The sequence below is a fragment of the Nothobranchius furzeri genome, chromosome 11 (genome assembly GCF_043380555.1).
Source record: "Nothobranchius furzeri strain GRZ-AD chromosome 11, NfurGRZ-RIMD1, whole genome shotgun sequence".
NCBI lineage: Eukaryota > Metazoa > Chordata > Actinopteri > Cyprinodontiformes > Nothobranchiidae > Nothobranchius > Nothobranchius furzeri.
Window position 1 is genome coordinate 28,954,227 of NC_091751.1, and position 24,575 is coordinate 28,978,801.

At 45.4% G+C, this 24,575-nt stretch overlaps 3 protein-coding genes across 4 annotated transcripts; 2 read left to right on the forward strand and 1 right to left on the reverse strand.

The window, feature by feature from the left end:
* The first annotated feature begins 1,782 nt into the window (after window positions 1-1,782).
* klhl7 (kelch-like family member 7) lies at window positions 1,783-9,489 on the forward strand. Its single transcript, XM_015955903.3, has 12 exons — window positions 1,783-2,140; window positions 2,222-2,324; window positions 2,932-3,025; window positions 3,160-3,284; window positions 3,370-3,545; window positions 3,628-3,802; window positions 5,694-5,836; window positions 6,250-6,490; window positions 6,982-7,183; window positions 7,583-7,680; window positions 8,706-8,889; window positions 8,997-9,489. The coding sequence occupies exons 1-12, from the start codon at window positions 2,012-2,014 to the stop codon at window positions 9,160-9,162; spliced, it is 1,836 nt and encodes a 611-aa protein (XP_015811389.1). The 5' UTR covers window positions 1,783-2,011; the 3' UTR covers window positions 9,163-9,489.
* A 2,025-nt stretch (window positions 9,490-11,514) lies between these two features.
* Window positions 11,515-15,473, reverse strand: aste1b (asteroid homolog 1b). Its single transcript, XM_015955904.3, has 7 exons — window positions 15,347-15,473; window positions 14,828-15,113; window positions 14,441-14,707; window positions 13,397-14,331; window positions 12,777-13,005; window positions 12,184-12,376; window positions 11,515-12,044 (listed from the first exon to the last, which is right to left on the reverse strand). Exons 2-7 carry the CDS (start codon window positions 15,063-15,065, stop codon window positions 11,744-11,746), a joined length of 2,163 nt encoding a protein of 720 aa, XP_015811390.3. The 5' UTR covers window positions 15,066-15,113; window positions 15,347-15,473; the 3' UTR covers window positions 11,515-11,743.
* A 108-nt stretch (window positions 15,474-15,581) lies between these two features.
* On the forward strand, window positions 15,582-23,952 carry smarcc1b (SWI/SNF related BAF chromatin remodeling complex subunit C1b). 2 transcript variants are annotated; one of them, XM_015955906.3, is made up of 28 exons: window positions 15,582-15,844; window positions 16,132-16,251; window positions 16,505-16,590; window positions 16,698-16,779; window positions 16,856-16,948; window positions 17,081-17,150; window positions 17,236-17,305; window positions 17,567-17,642; window positions 17,900-18,025; window positions 20,167-20,246; window positions 20,382-20,488; window positions 20,593-20,652; window positions 20,768-20,796; window positions 20,861-20,973; window positions 21,051-21,122; window positions 21,205-21,318; window positions 21,395-21,548; window positions 21,621-21,731; window positions 21,862-21,921; window positions 22,030-22,288; window positions 22,362-22,433; window positions 22,507-22,547; window positions 22,627-22,735; window positions 22,850-22,986; window positions 23,075-23,209; window positions 23,287-23,419; window positions 23,492-23,578; window positions 23,654-23,952. In XM_015955906.3, exons 1-28 carry the CDS (start codon window positions 15,677-15,679, stop codon window positions 23,719-23,721), a joined length of 2,832 nt encoding a protein of 943 aa, XP_015811392.3. In that variant the 5' UTR covers window positions 15,582-15,676; the 3' UTR covers window positions 23,722-23,952. The 2 variants fall into 2 exon arrangements, with proteins under 2 accessions (XP_015811392.3, XP_015811391.3); XM_015955905.3 differs by having other exon boundaries at window positions 21,395-21,731.
* The last annotated feature ends 623 nt before the right edge of the window (window positions 23,953-24,575 follow it).

Sequence of the window (24,575 nt, forward strand, 5' to 3'; positions counted from 1 at the left end):
ACAGGGTGAATAAAACAACCACAGTTAAGCAGGTTATAATAACTTTATACAACTTACAACAACGTTTTAAAGCCAGTATGGCATATAAATTCTCGACATGATTGTTATTTGTCATTCAGAAATGTTTTACTGTCCTTCTAATTCATCCTTTGTACTTCAACTCCCAACAAGTTAGCAAAGGTAATGTTGTGCCTTTGGAAAAGATCAAAAGAGGGACGTTCAGAGAAATGAACACAAAGAAGAAAACAAGCTGCAGACCATCCAAAAAGAAAACAACTGAAAGGGTTTCAGAAGTTTTTCAACAGAGTCTACCGCTTTACTGTAATGTCCACACACATAATATAGCTGACAATGCTTTTTGTGTCATTGTTTGTTCTTCAACTGAAGTTATGTCATCAAAGCTAATAATCAAGTTCAATAACATTTAGACATTTTATTCTAAGATTCATATTCATATTACAAATATTCTTTAGATGGATGGATGGATGGATGGATGGATGGATATAGATAACACCGTTACTGAGGAGCCTCAGTCTTTAGTAAGAGATAAGCCGCTGTCCCTCAGATAAGTAAAGCAAATAGCAGTTCAGTCTACCTAAATACAATCAACATTTCATCTATTTTAAACATAAAATGTGTCGTTTATCTCATGAGCTGCTGTGGCAAATGTGTAAAACAAATTAGCTTAAAACATTTTTTCTTGCCTCTTAACAACGTTCTAGTTACATAGTATGGCCACAAATACATTCCTGAGATTGCTTTCATAAAATTAACAAAGTGGTTCTCTTGCATTTGTCTAAAAACCTCCACCAATAACATGCTTCATGCCAAAAGCAACCACTAGACCATCCAGTTGTCGGTCTCACCAGAGCACTGCACTTGCCTGGGTCCTCCACTCATCACACACTCGCGTATTTAGCAGCAGAACACCACTGGTGTGAGGTTCTCCACTCAATAATATCAGATAAGGAGAAACAGCCGTCTGCCACCACTTCAGCTTTAGGACAAACTACCAGAGTCCCTGTTGAATATATTCATTTTTTTGTTTACTTTTTTCTTTATCATATAAAGTGTTAATGTAAGGATCTAGAGCTAGGAGTCTTCCGTGACCGTGTTTGTGTTTAAAACAGGTGAGCAGTCCTGGTCCTCAGGGGCTGCCATCCAGCAGGTTTTAGTTGTTTTCCTGCTCCAACACACCTGATTCCTGGAATGAATCACCTGTTCAGCAGCCCTTCGGGCTCTGCAGCAGCCTGTAATCACCATCAGATTAAACCACGTGTGTTTAAGCAGAGAAACCTGCTGGATAGCGGCCCTCGAGGGCCAGGATTGCACCTCTGCTTTATAACCTAGCTTGTTTGCGGATTCACTTACAGATTTCATTCAAGATTTGTAAAATAAAATCATTTTATATTTGAAATAATTTAGAGGTTTTTTTCCCCCTGATACATGCAGCGTTTTTTTAAAGAAATGGTAAATATTTAATGGACATTTATCTAAAGCTAATGTACAGGTTGGAAAAATAGATATCATTAGAAAGTTTGACAGTTAAAACAGGTCCAAAATGTTCCGTATGTATTAACTACGATTAATAACATTTTGGTTTCAAGATGGTTCCCTTAAAATATTTTTTCTTTGAATTCCTTCGCACTTTGTAGCAGTTTGTTAACAATTCAGTTCTGCAAACAGAAGAGGGCAGCAAAACACTCCTTCTGTAAGTTGTCTGCCAAGAAGAACTTCATGTACCATAGAAGAAGAACAGCGTATTGAGCTTTAGCTAAAACGGTTTGTAAACTCGTTTTATCGTTTATATTTCAATAATAAGAGGAAGTCAACGCTGAAATGAAACTTGACATCATAACGGGACCTTCTGTTGTCAAACTAACAATAAACTGTTGTGAGCTGGAAATTTAGTGGCTGAGTGACAACAAAGACGACCCGGTAGATACGTCGTGCCTGCTAGCAGTGGTGCAGGACGTTTTATTTGCGTCAGCAGACAATAAGAAAACCTGGCATGACGGGGATGGCCTCTCCGGAGAAGGCAACAAGCTCCAAGAAGAAGAGTGAGAGGAAGTGTGCCTCTAAAGAGGAGTACAGGCAGCTGTCCAGCATCATGGGAGTCATGAACAACCTGAGAAAACAGGTATTGCTGCCTTTATGCCATGTACATAAAAACTAGCTTTAGAAATAATAATAATAATAATGTTTGTATTTTCTCTCAAAGGGTACATTGTGTGATGTGACTCTAGTGGTTCAGGGGAAACACCTTCCTGCACACAGAGTTGTACTCGCAGCTGCCAGCCAGGTCTTCAGCCTCATGTTTACCAGTAAGAGTCAAATATCACACACACACACACACACACACATGTCTGTCTTTCTATCATAGTGAGTACCCTCCATTGACTTTAATTCATTTTTGTGAGTTCACCATGCCTAACCCATACCAAACCCTAACCATAACAAAACGCTGATCTATTCCTAACCTTAACTAAAACTTAATTCACACTATACCTCTAACTGGTATAGTAAGCTTCTGGTATGCATCTCAAAAACGTGAGGACCAAATAAATTTCCTTACTTTGAAAAATGTCCTCACATTGTAGGAAAAATGGTCCTCAGTATGTAGTATGTACAAGAACACACACACTATCAGGAGGTTAAAGAGAAAAATTTCAGTTATGATGATACCATCACACATAGGCATGTTCATTTCAGTTAATTTATTTCACGTCAAATCACGACAACAGAGGAAAACTCCCTTTGAACAGGAAAAAACTTTGGTCTTCCCATTATAAAAGATCAGGAATGTTGTTTGACACAAACCACAATCACATTAGGGTTCACTTACCTGGTTAAAATAACTACACTTACTTTAGGTTTTAGTTCCCTTTTGTTTCAGTGCTATAACTTTGTGTCTGATTTCTTCCTTTTTAGCCAGAATGATGGAGTCGATGTCCCATGAGGTGGAGCTCAGGAGTGCTGAGCCAGAAATTATTGAGCTGTTGATTGAATTTATTTACACGGCAAGGTGAGACTCTTCCTGTAAATAAAAACAACCAGCAACACCCGTATTTATTCTGACTCCTGTGGAGATTTATTTTATGCAAGATGTGTATTTTTCCTTTCATGGGTGGTGAGGTGTGTCACTTCTTTGATCTTTAGAATCTCGGTCAACAGTAGTAATGTCCAGTCATTGCTGGATGCAGCCAACCAGTACCAAATAGAGCCAGTGAAGAAGATGTGTGTGGAGTTCCTTAAAGGACAGATTGATGCAACAAACTGTCTGGGTAATGGCCTCGAATACAAATCTAAGTCCAGTATTTATTTATTCAAGTGGTTGCATTTACTGGCCTGTGCCTGGTCCTTCTGCAGGTATCTCAGCCCTTGCAGACTGTATGGATTGTCCAGAGCTGAAGTCTGCAGCGGAGGACTTTTTCCAGCTTCATTTCACAGAAGTCTACAAACTGGATGAGTTCTTGCAGCTCGACGTTTCCCAGCTCACGCATTTGCTACATCAGGACAAACTAACTGTCCGTGCTGAGGCTCAGGTACACACTAATCAGGTTGTTTCCCTTCAAACGGAACAAAACTTTTCCTGTAACATATGTTTCCATGCTTTGTTGAATTTAGATTTATGATGCTGCAGTGCGTTGGCTGAAGTATGATGTGTCCAATCGCAAACAGCACATGGTGGAGGTGTTGGGATGTGTTCGCTTTCCTCTGGTTTCCAAGACGTTCCTCTCAAAGACCATACAGGCTGAGCCCCTCATTCAGGACAACCCACAGTGCCTCAAGATGGTCATCAGTGAGTACAAAGCTAGAGGATGTGGTCCATCCATCTGTTTTTGTCTGCTTATACGGGGTCAGCTCGCAGGTGCAGTAGCCTAAGCAAAGTGACCCAGACTTCCCTCACCCCGGCTGCTTAGGCTAGCACATCCAGCGGAATCCTACAGTGTTCCCTGGCCAGCCGAGAGACATAGTCCCTCCAGCGTGTTCAGGGTCTTCTTTTAGGTCTCCTTCCAGTTGGACATGCCCGGAAAACCTCACCAGGAGGTGTCCTAACCAGATGCCCGAACCAACTCAACTGGCTCTGCTTGATGTGGAAGAGCAGCGGTTCTACTCCGAGCCCCTCCCAGATGACATAGCTTCTCACCCTTTCTCTAAAAGGAGAGCCCAGACACCCTGCGGAGAAAACTCATTTTGGCCGCTTGTACCTGTGATCTTACTACCAAAGCTCGTGATCATAGGTGAGGGTAGGAACGTAGATCAATCGGTATATTGAGATCTTTGCCTTCCGGATCAGCTCGCTCTTCACCCCGACAGACCAGTACAACGCCCACATCATGCAGATGCAGCACCAATCCGCCTGTTGATCTCCCAATCCATCTTTCTCTCGCTGGTGAACAAGACCCCGAGGTACTTTAACTACTCGACTTAGGGCAGGGCATTCTACCCTCTTCCAACTCACGATCCCTCACGACCCCTCCCCGCTGCTTCACACTCGGTTGCGAACCGCTCCAGTGAAAGTTAGAGATTGCAGATTGATGAAGCCAACAGGACCGTATTATCTGCAACCAAAATGAATTCCCTCCACTTACTGGCTCCTAGAAATCCTGTCTATCGAAGTAATGAACAGACTCTGTGACGGAGGGCAGCCTTTGCAGAGTCCAACTCTTTGGAAATGAGCCAAAAGTACTAACAGCAAAGCAGACCAAGCCGAACACTCAAGGACCTACAAGCCTGTACCAACAGGTCTGATACCTCGTGCTCCTGAGTAACCCCCCACAAGGATCCTCAAGGGACACAGTTCCTTCTCCAAATCCACAAAGCACATGTAGCAAACTCGCATGCACCTTCTAGGACCCTGTTAAGGATATGGGGCTGGTCCAGTGTTCCACAATCTGAATGAAAATTTGATTGCTAATCCTGAATTTGAGGTTTAAGTGTTCACCAATCCAGTGGAACTGCCCCTGAAGTCTGTGTAATATTGTGGAGCTTCCTCGTGGAACTTTGAGCGAATCTCATCCACCCCTGGGGCTGCCACTGAGGAGCTTTTTGACCACCTTGGTGACCTCAGCTCTAAAGATGGATGAGTCTGACCCAAAGTCCCCAGACTCCGCTTCCTCACTGGAAGACGTGTCGGTGGTGTGATTAAGGAAGTCTTCAGTGTACTCTGTCCACTGATCCACTAGGTCAGCGGCACACCGTCCCCACTATAAACACTGTTGGTGGACCAGAATATCTTCAAAGCCGTAGAGAAGTCCATCTCCATGGCCTCCCGAAAGTCTTCCCACCCCAGAGTTTTGTGACCACCTAAGATCAGCTGTTTCTGGAGTTTCACAAGCCAAAAAGACCCGATAGAACTCCTTCAGCTTGGCAGCATCCCTAACCTCGAGTGTTCGCCGTTGGGTTTGGGGTTTTTTCTGCGGTGACAGGCACCGACCACCTGCAGAGGCACAGAACACGGCCCACTCAGACTCGGTGTCCTCCACCTCCCCCGGGACGTGTTTGTTGGAGGTGGGAATTGAGCTGATTGAAAGGGGGCTCCCATGAGGATGTGGTCAGACGTTTAAATACATTTATCACGTAAAATGTTTTGTTCACTGAGCAAACCTCTATGTTGATTTGACACCAGAGCAAAACCCAGCTGTGTTTGCATGAGCAACAAACTAAAACAGGTGACGGTTCTGTTCCAGGCGGGATGCGGTACCACCTGCTGTCTCTGGAAGATCGAGAGGACCTGGGTGAGAGCAGCCGGCCTCGACGCAAAAAACACGACTACCGCATTGCTTTGTTTGGAGGCTCACAGTCTCAGTCCTGTCGCTACTTCAACCCAAAGGTACCTGCTCACACCTGAGGACAAACATGCTGAAATCAGGCATGAAACACAGATGAGTGTAATACACTGAGAGCAATGGTTTATGCTTATTTTGATTCTGCTTTGTTGCTGCTGCCATCTCAGTGGCCTAGTGGTAGAGTGTCCGCACTGGGACTGGGTCCAAATCCCAGTCGGGTCATACCAAAGACTTTAACAGTGGGACCCAACGCCTCCCTGCTTGACACTCAGCTTTAAGGGGTTGGATTGGGGGTTAAACCGCCAAGTAGTTCCCGAGCGCAGCCCACGGGGATGGGTCGGATGTGGAGATGAATATCACCAGTGTGTGATGACTAATGGGACTTTAACTTCGTACAACATTTCAGCACAGCAAGCCGTTATATCATTCTAGTCAGGTGCCGGTGTTTTTCATGCAGGACTCCAGCTGGACCGACATCCGCTGTCCCTTTGAGAAGCGTCGGGACGCCACCGCCGTCTTCTGGGACAACGTGGTGTACATCCTGGGGGGCTCACAGCTGTTCCCCATCAAGCGGATGGACTGCTACAATGTTCTGAAGGACAGCTGGTACTCCAAGCTGGGCCCACCCACACCTCGTGACAGCCTGGCAGCCTGTGCTTCTCAGGGCAAGATCTACACGTCTGGAGGGTCAGAAGTTGGTGAGCGTAAAGATTAAGAGATTGGTGTTTTATCAGGAGTAAATAAGCAGTTTGGGATTAATTAAAGAGCAAGTCACCCCCAAATCAACTTTTTTTTTTCTGATAAACTATATAAATGTATGTCTAATTGTGCTGCAGACACGTATAGTCAATAGTTTTGCACTTTAGTGCATTTTAGTTACATTTTAAATTTTCTGCCTGAAACTGTCAGTGTTGTGCCGTTGTCAGGTAAAAACTCTGCACTGCATTTGAATTTAAATCTGCCACCGATATTGGCTAAGAGGTATGCTATGATGTAAACTGGTACATTATGATGTCACAATGTCGTGAGTGTGTGTATTTGTTAGTGGCTCCACCCTCTCGGTCTGCTAGGCAACAGCATTTGTTGCATTTTTCAAACATGAAGTGGGAGTGAAGTACGCTTCTTGTAGGGGGTGACTTGCTCTTTAATGATGATGTTAAACTAAACAGCTGTATGTGTGTGTGTACAGGAAGCTCAGCCTTGAACCTTTTTGAGTGTTATGACACAAGAACGGAGTCGTGGCAGGTGAAGGCGAGCATGCTGATGGCCCGTTGCTGTCACGGCTCAGTGGAGGCCAACGGGCTCATTTATGTGTGTGGAGGAACGGTGGGCAACAACGTGTCTGGGAGGATGCTCAACAACTGTGAGGTGTATGATCCCAACACACAACAGTGAGTCACACAAACACACAGCGCTGAACAAATATCGCACATGTATAATTCCCACCTCACCCTCTGTGGGCGGTCTCCTCCTAAGCTCAGGTCCTCTACCAGAGGCCTGGGAGCTTGAGAGTTCTGCAGTGTCTCAGGGGGGGCTCTTTGCGTAGCCTACACCTTGGGTCTTGTCTGGTGTGGTAGATCTCGGCCTCTGTTGACCATCAGCATGTGAATGTGTGTGTGCATGGGCGAATGACTGGTTAGTTGTAAGGGTTAGGGGTTGTAGAACTCTAGAAGTCCATTCACCTTTTAGAAAACAACAAGACTCCTGTAGCCCGCTTGTTTTTGAGGCAAGTCCCTTTTGGGGCTTGACCGCTGAGGCAGTTGTCTGTTTTAACTAACTGAACCTTTCAGGTGGCGAGAGCTGTGTGGGATGAAAGAGTCCAGGAAGAACCACGGGCTGGTGGTTGTCAACAACAGGATCTATGCCATCGGAGGACAAGGGGTTTTAGGTAACTGGGATTAGGGGTGGGCAATATAAACGATATAAGGTAGAAATGATATAAAATTGGGTAATGATAGAGTTTTTGGCTATATTGCAATACCACGATATCACGATAACACATCTCGTCTCGTCTCGCTCCGCTTATCCGGGTCCAGGCCACGGGGGCAGCATCCCAACTAGGGAGCTCCAGACCGTCCTCTCCCCAGCCTTCTCCACCAGCTCCTCCGGCAGGACCCCAAGGCGTTCCCGGACCAGATTGGAGATGTAACCTCTCCAACGTGTCCTGGGTCGACCCGGGGGCCTTCTGCCGGCAGGACATGCCCGAAACACCTCCCCGGGGAGGCGTCCAGGAGGCATCCTGACCAGATGCCCAAACCACCTCAACTGGCTCCTTTCGATCCGGAGGAGCAGCGGTTCTACTCCGAGTCCCTCCCGAATGTCCGAGCTCCTCACCCTATCTCTAAGGCTGAGCCCGGCCACCCTACGGAGGAAACTCATTTCGGCCGCTTGTATCCGCGATCTCGTTCTTTCGGTCATTACCCAAAGCTCATGACCATAGGTGAGGATTGGGATGTACATCGACCGGTAAATCGAGAGCCTGGCTTTCTGGCTCAGCTCCCTCGTCACCACGACAGATCGGCTCGGCGTCCGCATCACTGCAGACGCCGAACCAATCCGCCTGTCGATCTCCCGATCCCTATATATACGATAACACATGACGCCATTAAGATGTGCACCCTGCTGACATTGGGGCAACAGAATGGCAGTGACTGCAAGCATGGAGTGGGCGGAGGAGAAGGGCTATATGCCTCATGTGGCATATATTTGCCACAAGAGGATATTTAAAAGCATGTCATTTTGACATATATAAACGGAGGGAAAATATATCTCAATACATATCGTTACCGCACATGCTTCAGATTATATCGCAATATAGATTTGAGGCCTTATCGCCCAGCCCTGACTGGGATCCCTGAGTAATAATGTGATGCGAGTACAAAACAAATGAAAAGGCTGACTTCTTTTTTTAAGGTGGACTGGACTCAGTGGAGTATTACGACATTGCCAGTAACGAGTGGCGAGCTGCGTCTCCAATGCCGTGGAGGGGCTTGACCGTGAAGTGTGCTGCTGTGGGAGATGTCATCTATGTGCTGGCAGGGTTTCAGGGGGTGGGGCGGCTCGGGCACGTCCTGGAGTACTACACCGAGTTTGACAGGTCAGACGCTTTTCTCCAATCAGAACGCCTTAACACGTATTGTATTGTATCACTGAACACCTGCACAAAAAGAAAAGGTTTGGTTAGACGCTAACGTCTGTTCTCAGGTGGTTGACATGCAGCAAAGTGAGAGCCTTCCCCGTCACCAGCTGTCTGATCAGCGTGGTGGACACATGCGGAGTGAACGAAGACGAAGACATGGACCTGATCGACTCCCAGCCGCACGCCGCATCTGCTGAACCTTCATCTGCCTCGACCTCCTCATCCTCATAGGATAGAAAACACATCGGTAGTGATCGGAGATGTTTGGAGGTGATTTGCAGAGTTGAGGCAGGGTCATTGTTGCTTAGACAGTTCATTCTAGAATTCATTCAGTTGAAACTAAACTGCTTTGGTTCGTTTACTTTCATTTTTGACCTTTTTCAAAGTTGCAGATCGATTTCTAGCAAGTGTATTATTATTATTATTTTTATTAGAAACAGCAGAAGCACAATAATTATTAAAACATTGATGATTATTTTAAAATATCTTTGAAGGAAGTGTGTAAACATTTTGTTTTTATTTATGTTGTTACAAATAAAAAGAATGTGTATTCTAAAATGTCTCGTACATTTTTTTTCCATATAAAAATTACAACAATTCAATAATATTTATTGATTTAAGGGATTTTCTGCCCTTTTGAAGTCTTAATGTCTAAACAGCTAAGTAAACAGCCTTTGTTTGGAGAATTAGAGAAGCTAACGGCTAGTCTGAGCAAGGCCAAAGTGTATGGATGTCAGTAACAGCTTGTGTGACCGGTTTCACAGCAGTTCATGCATGAACCTTTCTACCAGACAATTAGTTTTGTGCAATGTTAGGAAACCGCTGTCAGATTAGCTGCTGCTGATTTTTAATAAATCTCAAAGGTGATAAGGTGATGCTGCTCAGTGACATTTAAAGGATTGGAATCGTTTGAAGGTGTCTGACATCTGTTTTGGATATAGGTCCAGTCTGCCTAGCTGTTAGCTCATCGCTCGTAAACAAAGGCTCCAACAGGAAATCAATTCTAACTTCAAAAAGGAGAGAAGATGCCTTTAAGACACCAGGAGTATGAAAATGTTGATGAACTGCTTCAGTTTACAGAAGCTGCTTGATGTTAAAAGGATAAAAACAAACACTTTAGATTCCCATCAGCTCTGAACACGGCCTGGCATCACTCTGCTATTTAAAGAATCTATATGGAATACCGTAAATCCTCTAATACAGGCCCGGGCCTGTATTTGACTCAAGCTCCAGGCCTTTATTGGAAGGAGGACCAGAATTAGAGGCAGGCCTCTACTTCTATTTGAGCAAAATGAACTAATGGTTCGCTGGAGTTTTTGACAATTAAAATTGCGCCCACATTTTCAAAGTTAAACACATTTCTTTTAACAACGGTAGTTTCTGCTTCAGCCCCCTCCCCCCTCCCCCTGCGCAGCGGCCGCAAACTCACTGATGCGCCTGCAGCCTCTCGGAGTTGCTGCTGCTCTAAACATTAAAATAATTATTTCATTTTCTGTTCCTCACTTCTGATTACCTTCAATGGTGTCTGTTTGTTGCTACCACCAGGTACAAAAACTAACTTGTTTTTATTTGACTATTTTTCTGTCCTGCCTGTTTATTATCTTCCTGCATCTCCTCTCAGTCCTAAAGAGAAACTGCTACCTGGGTTCATATATATTCACCTTATGAGTTACCTTTGAACTGCAGTTCTAAAAGATCTACCGACCGCAAAAACAGCGGAGTGCTCGCCGGCCACATCAGTTAGGTGCGTCACCGAGGACAAAACAGGTGATGCGCCCGATCCACAGCAGCGAAACGCATCAGGCACAAATAAAAGAATAAAATACAGAAAACATAAAAGGAAATGAGCCGACATGAACGATCGCGTGTGAAATTAGTTTTTGAGGTGGCGACACCTGATTTGATGTTACTGTGGCCGTGCTCAGGACGCAGATGTCTGGAGCAATCAGAGCTTTGCATGCGCAAGCTGGTTAAGGTTAGGATGGGGGTGAGGGAATGTTAAATTGCAAGAGGGTAAAGGTCACAATTTGGTTAAATGTCCGTTTTACGGCGGGTGTCAGTGCCGACGCTCTGGCACAGCGCGTTGCTTCCAGACGCGCAGGAGCTTGTCACCTGCTGACAGCAGGCTGCTGTCTTTTCCGAGGACTGCATCTTGCCGGTCATTATCACGTGACAGCGACTAGTCGATGACAGGCATAAAAAGTCACTATAGAGCGGTGAAGTCGACTAGTGACTAGTTCATACAACCCCTGCTACTGCTCCCCAGTGTTCTGCAGCATAATCAGCACGTTCTCTTTGAACTTGTTATCAAATTTTCGTCTCCTCTTCGTCTCCGCACGGTTAAAGTTACCCTCACGGTCTATCACTGGCAAATCAAAAGTGAGACGATGACACAACCGCCCAACTGTACTTGCTTGTTACCACATTCCACCCGGCCACAATAAAAAACCGGCCATTATTCACCTCCGCCGACTCCGACACCGGCCAAAATATGATACCCGGCAGTTAATTAAATACAGGCTAATATTAGAGGATTTACGGTATATAAAAATGTCTTATTGTGTGGATTTTATTATCCACTTTAATAGGAACTAAATTCATAATTGTAGTTGATGTTTTGGGTGGCTCTTCATCCAACGTTTGATCAGATAAGATCAAACAGAACAGAAGGAATTTTAAGATGCTCTGATGAGTAGAGGGAGAGGGTCTCGGGGTCTAATCGGTGCAAATAACGGCACTTTTTTCACAAGTAAACAACCTTAAAGCGTTTCCCACGCATCTCAGACCTGATTTGATTTTCTCCGCTTCCTCATTAATGATCAAACTCCTCATCACTCATGAGGAGAGCAAACCTGTTGTTTAACTCCTCTGCATCTCTCCTCCCACTCTGAGCCACTCTCCCGCCTCCCCTTCTCTTTCCTCGGCCCCTGCCTCTCCTCTTCCTCCCTGATACTAGAGAAGATGGGTTTGGCTTGAAACTGCAGTCCCTCACAGCTTCCAGCAGGCAGGAGTAGAGCCGTCCGGAGACAGACCCAACAGGGAGCAGAGTCTCTGCAGCCCAGCCTGCTTTCAGAGCCCTGTAGAGGCCGTGCACCAAGGTACCACTGAACACCCTAAAGATCCAAGGAGACAAGGGAGCTGTAAAGATGGATGCTTCTGTTTTCAGAATCTGATTTAATTATTCAAAGAAAACATCAGTTTAAATGACTTCTTCATCTCCAGAGGAAGACGAGTAAGTATTGAGTGTCCTACCATGACAGCTGAGGTTGAGGCAGTGGCATCAGGAGAAGCTGATTGAGACACAGAGCACTCCAGAAGCAGGCCTGCCATTGGCTCAAGCTGTGAGCCACTCCCAGGTCCAGCCTTCGTCTCTCCCCCGGTCTCACCCTCTTCCCACCCAGCGCTGAGAGCACCTGTCGCTCTGCAGCCCAGTTCATACGCGGGACTGGAATGGTAGATCATCAACAGGTGAGTTTAACTTGTTCTTAAAAGACCTTTTCAAAATAAGAGTCTTATGGGGCCATTCCCATCTGTACCGGGTCGGCCCGGGCCGGGTAGCGTAGGTTGTTTACATATCTGGGTGGCCTGGTATTTTTCCGGGCCAACCAAGGCTCATTCTCAGCCCTCTTCTCGAGGGGGTCTGCTTCAGGCTGACCAGGGCCAACACACCCACTGCTGACAGCAAATTCACACCTTCCATTAGAGCAAGCCTCTGATTGGTGGGTAGAATCAGCCCACATGGGCTTAAGGCAAGGATGTGTGGAATCAACCGGGCCAGGCTGGGGCCGACTGGGGCTACCCGGCCCGGGCCGACCCGGTACAGATGGGAATGGCCCATAACTAACCAGCGTGCTGATGGGAGTTTCCAGGCTGGTTGTTGAAGGACACCTCTCCATAAACCATGCTGAGCACTAACGCTTGCACCAGAGGCTGTGGGGGTGTTGGTGTGACCTCTCTCAGCCAGAATCCAGTCACTGCTACAACCAGACGCTGGTGGGGAGGAACCGGTTCCAGAGCAGACTCCTTCACCGCCAGGACCTCGAACAGGACTCCAAGTCGCAGGGCAACAGGGGCCTGGACATGAAGAACAAACATCAATCACCAGTCAGCATCTGGACAAATGAAATATGTAAGGGTGTTTGTTTCTTTTTGTTTGGCAGAAATGAACTCATAACAGGTCTCAAATAAAAGTTGTTTTAGGACCGAGTTGAAGTGTTCACATCGCATGTTTTAAGGAAATATCTAGATTTAAAAACAAAAAACAAAATATGAGCACCCCCCTTACACACACACACACACACACACACACACACACACACACACACACACACACACACACACACACACACACACACACACACACACACACACACACACACACACACACACACACACACACACACACACACTGGGGATTATATTATTTTATGATTCTACTGTATTTTGTTGTGCTGCACCCGTTTACCTGGCTGAGTTCACTCAGGAGTACGGGGGTCCTGGGGGGTTGTGCCTCCACTAGGTTCTTCTTTAAGCTGAGGTCCAGACGATCATACTCCTCAACACAGATGGGGGTGCCTTGTGCTTGCACTGAAGCTGCCTGCCCCGTGCTCCACGCTGATGTGTGAACCTGACCCCTGCCTCCACGCCCCCTCCCTCCTGAACCTCTTCCACTTTCCGCTGCTAGCCACGCACCTCCGTCTCTTCCGTGCACGGTCCCATCTTGACCCTGCAGTAATATCCCATATATAGCCTGGCGTATGGCTTTAGAGCTTAAGTGGCTGCTGGCTAGTCTATTATTCTCCACCTGGGGCATGAGGAGGACCCGCTGCATGACCCAAGCATCCACCACCGCAGGAGCCAGCTGCCCTTGTGCTGCAGCAAAAGACAAGCAGTCTGGCAGCTGTGTCAGTCCACATGTGTTCCCTCTCTGAGCTACTTTACCTTCAGAGAACCAGTGAACCAGAGAGCTTCTAGCTTTTATGTTATACTCTTGCATTGCAGCCCACAGCTGGGAGCTCAGCTCATCTTTCTGACCTTTCTTGTTTCTGCCTCCTTCACACATGAGCCTGCTCACCTCCTTTAGGGCCTCAGCCACACTTGAAAAAGACGACAGCCAAATCAGGAGGCCCTCGATACGAGACGAGGAAGCTCTACCTTTACCTCTGCCCCCTCCTCTTCCTGAAGCACCCACATCTATCAGATCAAGGAGAGTCTCAGCCTCCATTAGAGCTCCATAGTCATTCCCATTAATTACAGCACATAAATGAAGCAGCTCCCGGTCCAGGCCCCCAAACCAGCGACACAGATTGTTGGTGGTGTAAAACCGAGATGAAATGTATCGCTGGCATGCTTTTCCATTCAGGTTGGTCCACTGGAAATACTGGAGTGGCAGATAACCACCTGAAATAAGGAAACAAAGACCACAACAACATTTTGAGCTACATCATTAGAAAACTCTTTGTTCATCTTGATTGCTGTCCAAAGAAAAGGGTCATTTTACTCTCCACACCTGGAAGGTCAAAGACATAGAAGTCACTGTCATTTGTCAGCACTGGACAGTTCCACTGTCGTGCCAAACACGCAATCTCCCAGTCTGCCTCGGCTGAACACTGGACCAGCGGGACGCCTCTCTGAGTGAGGACATGGATGAAGACGTGTCTTGTAAGGATTGGAAGGACAGAGCCGTTGCGGCCATGAGAGAGGCTGTCTGCTTCCCTTATTTTGGACTGCAGGCGACTACGCAGAGTAGGGAACTTCTTATCACTGGGGTCAATCCCTGATAATCACACAAAGCAGTCACAAATGTAACGTTTGTGGGAGTAATTTCTTATCTATGTTGATAATTCAAAAAAGGAATTATGATCATTTTTAAAAATACAAAAGGAAGTCCCCCTACCTCCATCCAGCACCACATAGGGCTGGATTTTACAGGCTGCCAAAGCGGAGAGGAACCTGGTGAGCAGGCAGGCAAAAGCGTCGTAGTCTCCTCCGTGCTGCAGATCCAAGCCGTGGTGAAAGTACAGGCGGTAGTATAAACTACAGCCATCAATAACAAGTCGACTATCCCTGAACCTCAAGTCCTGGAGAAAGTTTCTGTTCCCCTCCACAAACGTGGTTAAGCCCTGCACACCCATGGCATCTCAGACATGAGGGTAAAGGTCACACATCTTAGGTTTAACTCACTGTAATGCAGACAGAAACAACACAGAAAACATTAAAAAGTGCCCCGCCTTAAAGCCAGTGGAAGAAAACGGAAAGGACAGCTCTGGTGTGTTTGTGTGCATCACACGCACGTGCGTACCCCGTGGGTAATAACAGGCGCTGCGGTGACGCGATTAATGCGTGACATGGCGTAAATAACGCAGATCTAAAATCTATTACAGTGAATTTTTGAGGAGATTGCAACTTAACATACCTGTCCGTACCAATTCCCTTGTTTTTATTATGCATGCAGCTTCTTCCGGGTACGTCACATTTCAAAACAAAGTTTTGTCGTCTGTGATCAAATTGTTTTTTTCTGATGAAAATTTGTAGCTGTTTTCTTTCTTCTAACCAAGCTTACTATTAAAAAATACACAAAACAACAAAGAATTTCCCAGGATTAGGAAACATTAGAAAAGAAAAAAAGGTTTTATTTTGACAGAGCTGAGTCTCGCGAGAAAAAGTGAGAACACAAAAGCTAGCGAACGCGCTAGCTAGTTTAGCTTTTGGCGTTTGAAATTATTCTTGCTCTTCTGTGGTTACAATGTCAGGAGGGGCAAACTTTGGATTTCCTGGGACAAGCCAAGCCAGCCCCGGGACGTTTACGTTCCGGAAAAAGGACAGCAGTTCACCCGCTAGGTTCTGGGAGAGTCCGGATACTTTAGCTCAACTGGAGGTGGTGCGACAGTGGATCGGGAAGCACTACAAAAAGGTAGCAGAAACCGCTAGCCGCCTCCTGCTAGTCTGCTCAATGTAAACAAATTTTCTGTGTGGAACAACTTTGCACCTGCAGCTCAGATTTATTTGCTGAAACTCATTAGTTGTGTAACTTCAATATAAATTAGCAAATTAAATTTAGTGCACAAAGCTGGCACAATCGAAAACAGTTATCGGTAAATGCAGCTGCTAAGAAAAGGAAATAGAGTAAAACAAATGGAAAATAAATAATACTTTATGTAAACGGTCTCTTAGTAATTCCTAAATGTGTGTGTCCGTCAGTATGTGTCGGTGGACGCCCCATCCTGCCAGGCATTGGCTGCTGTCACCTTGCAGCTTCTGCAGTTTCAAGAAGATGCTTTTGGCAGACAAGCTACCAACCCTGCACTCACAAAACTACCTGCAAGTGTTTTTAATTCACTGCTTAATTTTAATGTGATTATTGTCAGATTTAATTTAATTACACCTTTCTGTAGGATTCTGCCCTTTGGCTAATGTATTTATATAACTAAAGTAGTGGATGTTGGTGAAATATTCAGTTTTCCTTCTGTTACATAGTCATTCACCAAATGATTTTTGCTATAAATAAGTATATTTTTATTACAGAACTATGCTTGGTTTTGGAAACCCAATTCATTTGACCATTTCTGCGCAGGCACACTGTTTTATGGACCTGCGACCAGGCGGTGGACTCTGCCACATCCTTGGCACTATTTACAAGTTCAAGGTTGAGCAGGGCTGGTGGGTACCAAACTACCTAAACCTTCTCCATCATGTCTCTCACACACACGTGCTGCTTGTTTTTTTTAATTTAAGCATTCTTTGTTCTCTCCTCTTTTTCCACACAGGCGGAGGCTTGACTTGCAGAATCCATCCAGAACTGAGAGAAATGTGGAGATGTTTGTCGCTATCGAGAAAGCTCTAATCCAGGTCGCACAGAAATTTGAGAAGAACACACACCCGTATATGCACCTTTAGTAACAGATGTGGACTTGTGTGTCAACAGAACAACTGCATGGCTCTGCCTGTGGTGTATCTTGATCCTATGGTTGATCCGGAGCTGTCCAGCAGACTTGCTGGCATCATCATCAGACACAGGGTAAATATTTATTCATTCTTGAAGGTGAGCGAGCTTCCTGTGTGAATATTTAGCATCCATATAGACGCTGCGCGATGCTCTAGTTTGAACCTGTAGTCTGTGTGTGCTACTTAAACATTTGCTTCTTCTTAGGGTATCATCACTGAGGACAGAGACACCGCCAGTCATCATGTCTACACCGCTATTGTTTCTACAGAAGAGGGTCAGTTACGCATCTTTCTTATGTGTTTACTAACACGATACAATCAAATCCTAACATGTTTGTGTTTACTGTTTGTTTTTCCCAGGTGACTGGATGCGTCCCGTTATGCGGAAGGACAATTATGTCCTGGTTCATTGGGGGATGCACCCTGACAGGTAATGCATGAAAACCCACACACGTATAAGTGATGCACGCTTGCATAAATCTTACACGTGAACATAACTGATCTCAGTCCCGGAAGTCCAGAAAAAGTTCATTCTCGTGTAGATTTTGTCAGCTCCGACACAGAATGACCTGATCTGGACTCTGGCTTATGTCATACGAGGTTGCTTCGTGCATCTCGATCAGTTCATTAGATTCTCAAAACGAAACGGACTGAAACAAGCTGATCTTAACTTTTTCTCTTTTGCTACCAGTTATGACAGCTGGATGTCCTCGGGTGACGTTGAAGGAGAAGTTGAAGAGCTGCTGCACACAGACAGGCCTTGGAGAGTTAGTACCCCTAACCACTTCCAAAGCTTTATATTTTATATATTTAGATCTAAGTTATATTAGATTATCAGTATTTTTAGATTAAGAATAAAAAAACAGGGTGATTTTTTTTGTTAATAAATGTGGTGATGAGCTGATGAGCATCAGGTCTGATAGATGACATGTATGCTTTTCAAATGTAAGCAGCTACCTTAGTTTCCTTAAAAATATAAAACTCAGAATGAAATGACGGTTCGCTTTGTGTCTGTGTGCTGCAGGTTCATGCTGGCTGGGCTCTGGACACAGATGTCTTTAACGAGTGGATGAACGAGGAGGATTATTGTGTAGATGACAGGAACGTTCCTCTCATCCTCCGTAGAAGAATTCACCTCCAAGAAGATCAGGTGTGTGTGAAGCTGCTGTCCTAACTCTAACCCTCTGTCTGAAGAATACCCCAAACTGGACAAAAATAATAAAAAAAACATTTAAATGTGGGAACAGTTGAACGTTGTCGCCTTCAAATATGATTTCTTTAATAAAAAATATTATTTTGAAACTATTAGTATAAGTAGTGTCACTTGTATTACAGTGTTTGTGGAAACACACGGGACATTACCAACACGTTTTAATAGCGTTAGACAAAAACGTAAAACCATCGGACATAATGGACCGACGTGCGTCTTATTCACTTTAAGCAGCTGTAAAACAAACGCAAAGTAACTAATGACCATTTCTTATTATTGTGACTTTAGTGCAGAACTAAAACCGTCACAGTGACATGTTGGCCTTGCAGTAGTTTATTAGAGCAGTAGTCCAACCAGCAGCTGAGATAAACCCCATCAGTGATGCGCGAGGCACAAACGAATCGTTCAATACTTGACAATCACTTTACTGACTCGTGAATCATGATTCACTGTCCCAACTCACTCATTCACTGACTCATCCCTGTTACTGGTAGCAAACTGATCTTATTAATAGAAATCTGTCTCGCCGATCATTCACTGCCAGCCGTTTCCTGATCGCTAACGGCCTTCGCTGCCAGCGTTTCTCACCATTTTTACTGTTTTTTTTAAGAGTCACAGAACGTTGCGCGCTAGCATGATGTCGACGCCAAAACAACCAAAACAAAGAGGAGACTCACCTCTTACATCAGGAAGAGTCCGCGTGTTTCGAGCGTTATCCGTTCTTTCATAATCCGTTGTCGAATTGTGATCGGCAGACGCTTTTCCGGTTTGCGCCTCACTTTTTTTTACAGGAACGACCCAAAACGATCTCCAAACACATGGATGTGTTGCTTCCTGATCATGTGATCTGTGACGTATGCGGATGAAGATCGGCTTCAGGGCTGAGATGTTTGTTCTCTCAGCGCGGGGGCTCGTTCCGATGCTCAAACAGTAAAAAAAATGCAGACGACTTAAGTCGTCATTGGCAGTGAACGGTTGGATCTAAAATGACGACTTTAGTTGTCAATGGCAGTGAATGAGTTAAAATTGTAGGGAAAAAAATCAACAAACATCTCCTTACCTGTTCTGGGCTGGAAGCTCATTAGTTCATGGTAGCATTGCTCTGCTAACAGCAGAGTCCCCCCCATACTCCCATCCTGAGAGCTAGCTCACAATGTCCAGTGCTGAATTGTAGCATGAAGGAATCACTCAGTTCCTCTGTAGCTGGCTTCTGAGGACAAACGACTCCCTCACCCCCTCGCCTCCCGCGTCTCAGCTGCAGGAACTCAGACCCTCTTACCTTAGAAGAGTCGCTCCTTCACCTGAGCAGAACGCCGATAGTCTGACTGATGCCATGTAACAATGATCAGTCTACACTTTGTTTTGCAAAGATGAGACTAAAGAGGGAGGTAAAGGTTAGTTTTCTTTTTTTAATCACTCATCTCAACAGTAGCATTTACAGGGAAAGGGGAGCAAGTTAAGTTTGAGTGAAAATGTAGATTCTTTTTACACTCTGATTAACCGACTCAGTGACTCGTTCAAACTCGATTCAGTAAAAAGAATCGAGTTTACCATCACTAGGTTACGGCAGCACTCACAATAACTCCTATGGATCATTACCATATTTAGAAAGATTTCCTGGTGTTTCATATAAATATTTACATGATGATGTGTAATAATTTTGTTATTGTTTTGTATTTTGTAGAAAATTCCATTAATATTTTTTTAAAGTTATTTCATCATATTATTGTCTCAAAAAATATGAATACTATATAAATATCAGTTTATTACAGTACCGTTGTTAAATAGATACAAATCTGAAGCCTGTGAGGACTTTGTCCTACGTGGCTCAAAAATGTCCTCGGTGAGACACTCCCACGTCTTCCAGTTTAGCCGCGTGACTCAAAAGCTTTTGCAAACACTGCCATTATAATTCTTATTGCACCAAACTAATAATTGTTATTATGTAACACGTTTTATTAGTAGCTTGATCATCAAGCACAAGGAAATACCATTTTAGAAATGATCTTTTTTGTCTCAGACCATCTGTTGACTGTTTTTGTAAACATTATTTTAACGTTGCAAGTTTGTCTTTGCTGCAGGACTCAAAGTGCACTCCCTCCAGAAAGAGAAGACGCTCCCCCTCCCCTTCCTCTGAAGGAAGGAAGAAAGGAAAGAAAGGGTAAGATGACACAGATTCTTCCACTCTGGGGTTACGGTTTTCAGAATTAATCTGTGTGTGTGTGTGTGTGCGTGTGTGTGTGTGTGTGTGTGTGTGTGTGTGTGTGTGTGTGTGTGTGTGTGTGTACGTACTCAGGAGAAGACGTGGGCAGCCAGATGAAGAGCCAGAGGAGGACCTGACAAAAGACATGGAGGACCCTACACCTGTGCCTAATATGGAGGAAGTCATACTGCCCAAGAACGGTAAAGGCTAAGAACCCTTGAGCAGTGCTTTTTAGATTCAGTTCAAATGAATGAAAGTAGACATTAAGGATGAGCGTTGTGTGCTTCTGACCTTTAACTTGTAGTGAACCTGAAGAAGGACAGTGAGAATACTCCGGTGAAAGGAGGGATCATGGCTGACCTCGGTAATCTTGTGTTTTGCCCGGAGGTTATTTTAAACACACGTTTTTTTTTCTCTCACGTTTTTGTTTTTTTGTTCACAAATTTAGATTTTTTTTTTTGTTCTCTTTTCCTTTTCAGACGATCAGGAAGATGACTTTCCGGGAAGGGTGAGTTAAATACGCACGCTGTTAACGCGGTGTCGACGTGTTGTTGATGTTTGTTGGTTTCCAGGAAGATGAAGACGGACGAGAGGTTCCACGCCTGTTTGAGGGGGACGATAACATCACGGAGCAAACCCATCACATAATCATACCCAGCTACACGTCCTGGTTTAACTACAACAGGTTCGCATCTTCGTTTACTTTAAGTCTTGTTCGTATTTATGGTCATTCTAAAGAGCCTTCCTGTAAATTTCACCCAGCATTCATGCCATAGAGAAACGTGCACTTCCTGAATTCTTCAATGGAAAGAACAAATCAAAGTCTCCTGAAATGTGAGGACTCCCCACCCTCAGACACATCCGTGCATGCAGAAGCTTAGCAGAGCTTCATCGTGATCCTCCCTTTCCTTCACAGCTACCTGGCGTATCGTAACTTCATGATCGACACATATCGGCTCAACCCCCAGGAATATCTGAGCTCCACGTCCTGCAGACGGAACCTGACCGGAGATGTCTGCGCTCTCATTAGGCAGGCCTAAACCTTTTGTGTTTGTCCCTCTGCGTTTAGGTTCTGTAAATAAAAACAAATCTCCTTTTGTGTTCAGGGTGCATGCACTTTTGGAGCAGTGGGGTTTAATCAACTACCAGGTGGATGCAGAGAGTAGACCCCTCCCTATGGGACCTCCACCCACGCCTCACTTCAACGTGCTGGCCGACACGCCGTCGGGGCTGGCCCCTCTCCAGCACAAGCCCCTACAGGTGCCGGTGTCTCCAGGCCAGCTCTTCCTGTGCCTTCTGATGAGCACTGTGCTGAGACTCTTTGTCCTGCAGGTGTCCGCCTCGCAGCACACGCTGTTTTTCCCAGAGAAGAGCCGAGAGAAGCCGTCAGACTGCCAGAACTTCGGTCTGCGCCCCGACATTTACACCAGGAAACACCCGAAGGTCTCGCGCTGTTACACGCTCGCACCACCCAGCAGTTCTTAAACTCTCAGGATTTTATTCATTTTTGCTTTTAGGCAAATTAAATGTCTTTGAAAGCATCTGGAGTTATTTATTTGTGACATTTTTACAGACCAAAGGAGCAAATGCAGGAAGAGAGTGGACAGAGCAGGAGACTCTCTTACTGCTGGAGGTGAGTCGGTCGTGTTCTGTTTTCCTTTCTGCCGCAGACCTACGTGTAACTCGTACGTTCTTGAGTTTGTTCAGCCGTGGTTGTAGCTGACATCGTCTCTGCTCTCAGGCTTTGGAGGTCTACAGGGATGACTGGAACAAAGTATCAGAGCACGTTGGCTCCAGAACACAGGACGAATGTATCCTCCACTTCTTACGTCTGCCGATAGAAGACCCCTACCTGGAGGATTCGTCGGCCTCTTTGGGCCCGCTGGCCTATCAGCCAGTGCCTTTCAGCCAATCAGAAAACCCTGTGATGAGCACCGTGGCCTTCCTGGCGTCCGTGGTGGATCCGCGTGTGGCATCGGCCGCAGCTAAGGCTGCGATGGGTGAGAGGACCGGGAAAAGGCGGAGCTGCTGTGCCACACGTAAAGTCTGGTGACTGTTTTTGTTTGTTTTCAGAGGAGTTCTCCAAAGTGTACGAGGAGTCGTTGGATAAAGCCTCTGAAGGATTCAACCAGTCAGCAAGGACGGGTAAGACTGAGATACAAAAACACGTCGATACCTAAAATTCTCTTCGTCTTCACTGCTTGTGTGTTGTCTACAGATTCACTGAAAGCAGAAAAGCTGGACTCCAACTCTCATCAGGTAGAAAATAATCTTTAAAACGGTTCATCCTGTGTTTGAGGGAACGTGTGTGTTTGATGTGTGTTTGTATCGGTCTCAGGTCTCCGTGAGGGTGGATGGAGTCAAGATGGAACCCGACCTGTCTAAAGTGGAGGGAGATGAATTGAAGAGTGAACATGCTGAAGCTATGCTGACAGAGGAGAGAGATGGTGTGTGTGTGTGTGTGTGTGTGTGTGTGTGTGTGTGTGTCCATGCATGCATGCATAGAGGAGAGTAAAGGCTCTGTGCATATGTCATTCAGTAATATGTTATCTGTGTTTCAGGCAGGGGAGATAACAATGAGAGCAGGAGAGATGGAGAAGGGGAGGACGGCAGGAGAACGATGGAGATGGAGCTGGTGGAGGGCAGCGTTCCCGTGGCAGCAGCAGCTGCTCTGTTGTCGGCAGCCTCAAAAGCAAAGGTATCGTCTGTATTTCCCCTCATCTTCTCTCTTCTTACCCGTCACAAATATTTTGACGATTTAACGACCTCCGGGTCTTTTTCTGCAGCACTTGGCAGCAGTAGAGGAGAGGAAGATCAAGTCCCTGGTGGCTCTGCTGGTGGAGACCCAAATGAAGAAGTTGGAGATCAAACTGAGACACTTTGAGGAGTTGGAGACCATCATGGACCGAGAGAAAGAGGCTGTAATTAAAACTGATCCACGACTTCCCCTGGGTCTATCTCCTACAAAGTGGGCTGACCGTTTACATTTGTGTGTTAGCTGGAACTCCAGCGGCAGCAGCTCCTGACAGAGAGACAGACTTTCCACACGGAGCAGCTGAAGCAGGCAGAAATGAAGGTCCGCCAGCAGAGAGAGCAGCAGGGACAGAGCGCTTTCAGCCTGCAGCACTCTGGTCAGGACTGCTTCCACCTACAAGACCAACAGCAGCACTTCTGTCATGACGTTTTACTTCTCCTGTCTTCAGGTCAGCCCATGCCCAACCGCATGATGCCTGGAGCAGGAAATGCCCCGACGATACCCCCCCGACACCCTGGAGCCCTCAATGGAATGTGTACGTGTTTTCTATTCAACCCGCTGGTTCTCTTTTGGTCTGCTTAATGATGTTGTCTCGTCTGTCCCGCCTCAGATCCGTCCTCGCAGCCCGATGTGACAGTTGCTCATCAGACCGCTCCTCCGTCCTCCACTCACAGCTGAACTCCTCAAGAGAAGAAGAGAAGCTCCAGCCCAGAGTTCAGGAACACATGCTTGATTTAAAGTCTAACTCTAGAACTAGAGTTTCCGTTTGTTGTCAGCCTGAAAGCTTTGCGAGCACATAAACACAGCTGGTGTGTGTTTGGTCTACAGTTTGTCTCATCTGTCAGTTATTTGTGTTCGGATGTCAAGAGTTGAGAATGAAAACTCAACTCATTAAAGTGTTTATATGAATCTGATTGTCGGGTTTTCTTTTTTAGTTTGTGTGTGTGTGTGTGCTCAAAAATCTGGGTCTATGTTTTAATGTGGTCAAATAATCTCATTTACACTGATGAGCTTCACCCCTTAGGAGTAGGCTGCTGTCCTTCAGGATGTCAGTAAGACTAAAACCTAGATTATTAGGGTTGGTGCGACTGAGAGTGCATAGCCCTGGTTCTACAGTCGCTCAGCATGTTTTTATTTCTCTGCTTAAATTGTATAAATTACAATAAAATAAATTCCATTTTGAAAACACTTATTTCATTATTTAAGGTTATTAAAGTGCTTGAATTTTATATGAAAGTAACTGAAATTGGCTGTAATGTAATTTTACTTTTAAAGGACAATGAAATGATAACACGAGTGTGTGTTGTGTGAACTTTAAGTCAGTGATGACCCACAGTCGGTAAGGAGCAGGAAAATCATTAAGTGCTTGAATTTGATTTAGTGAGTTCAAAGATAATTTAGAGAAATTACTTTTGTTTATGACACAAAAACGTTCACTAGAAGCCAGCTCATGTCCCCTTGTCTGTGTACATGTGAGCCCCACCCACTTCCTGTTCAGGTGTTTCTGATTACCAGGTGCTCACGGTCATCCA

Coding starts and splice junctions, on each gene's coding strand:
- klhl7 (XM_015955903.3), top strand. CDS start 2,012: ATGACGGGGATGGCCTCTCCGGAGAAGGCAACAAGCTCCAAGAAGAAG. Junction 3,285..3,369: donor TGATGCAACAAACTGTCTGG/GTAATGGCCTCG, acceptor GTCCTTCTGCAG/GTATCTCAGCCCTTGCAGAC. Junction 3,546..3,627: donor CTGTCCGTGCTGAGGCTCAG/GTACACACTAAT, acceptor TGTTGAATTTAG/ATTTATGATGCTGCAGTGCG.
- aste1b (XM_015955904.3), bottom strand. CDS start 15,065: ATGGGTGTGCAGGGCTTAACCACGTTTGTGGAGGGGAACAGAAACTTT. Junction 14,332..14,440: donor CTATGTCTTTGACCTTCCAG/GTGTGGAGAGTA, acceptor TCCTTATTTCAG/GTGGTTATCTGCCACTCCAG. Junction 12,045..12,183: donor CCTCAACCTCAGCTGTCATG/GTAGGACACTCA, acceptor TTGGATCTTTAG/GGTGTTCAGTGGTACCTTGG.
- smarcc1b (XM_015955905.3), top strand. CDS start 15,677: ATGTCAGGAGGGGCAAACTTTGGATTTCCTGGGACAAGCCAAGCCAGC. Junction 16,591..16,697: donor TTCAAGGTTGAGCAGGGCTG/GTGGGTACCAAA, acceptor TTTTCCACACAG/GCGGAGGCTTGACTTGCAGA. Junction 23,210..23,286: donor TGGACCGAGAGAAAGAGGCT/GTAATTAAAACT, acceptor TTTGTGTGTTAG/CTGGAACTCCAGCGGCAGCA.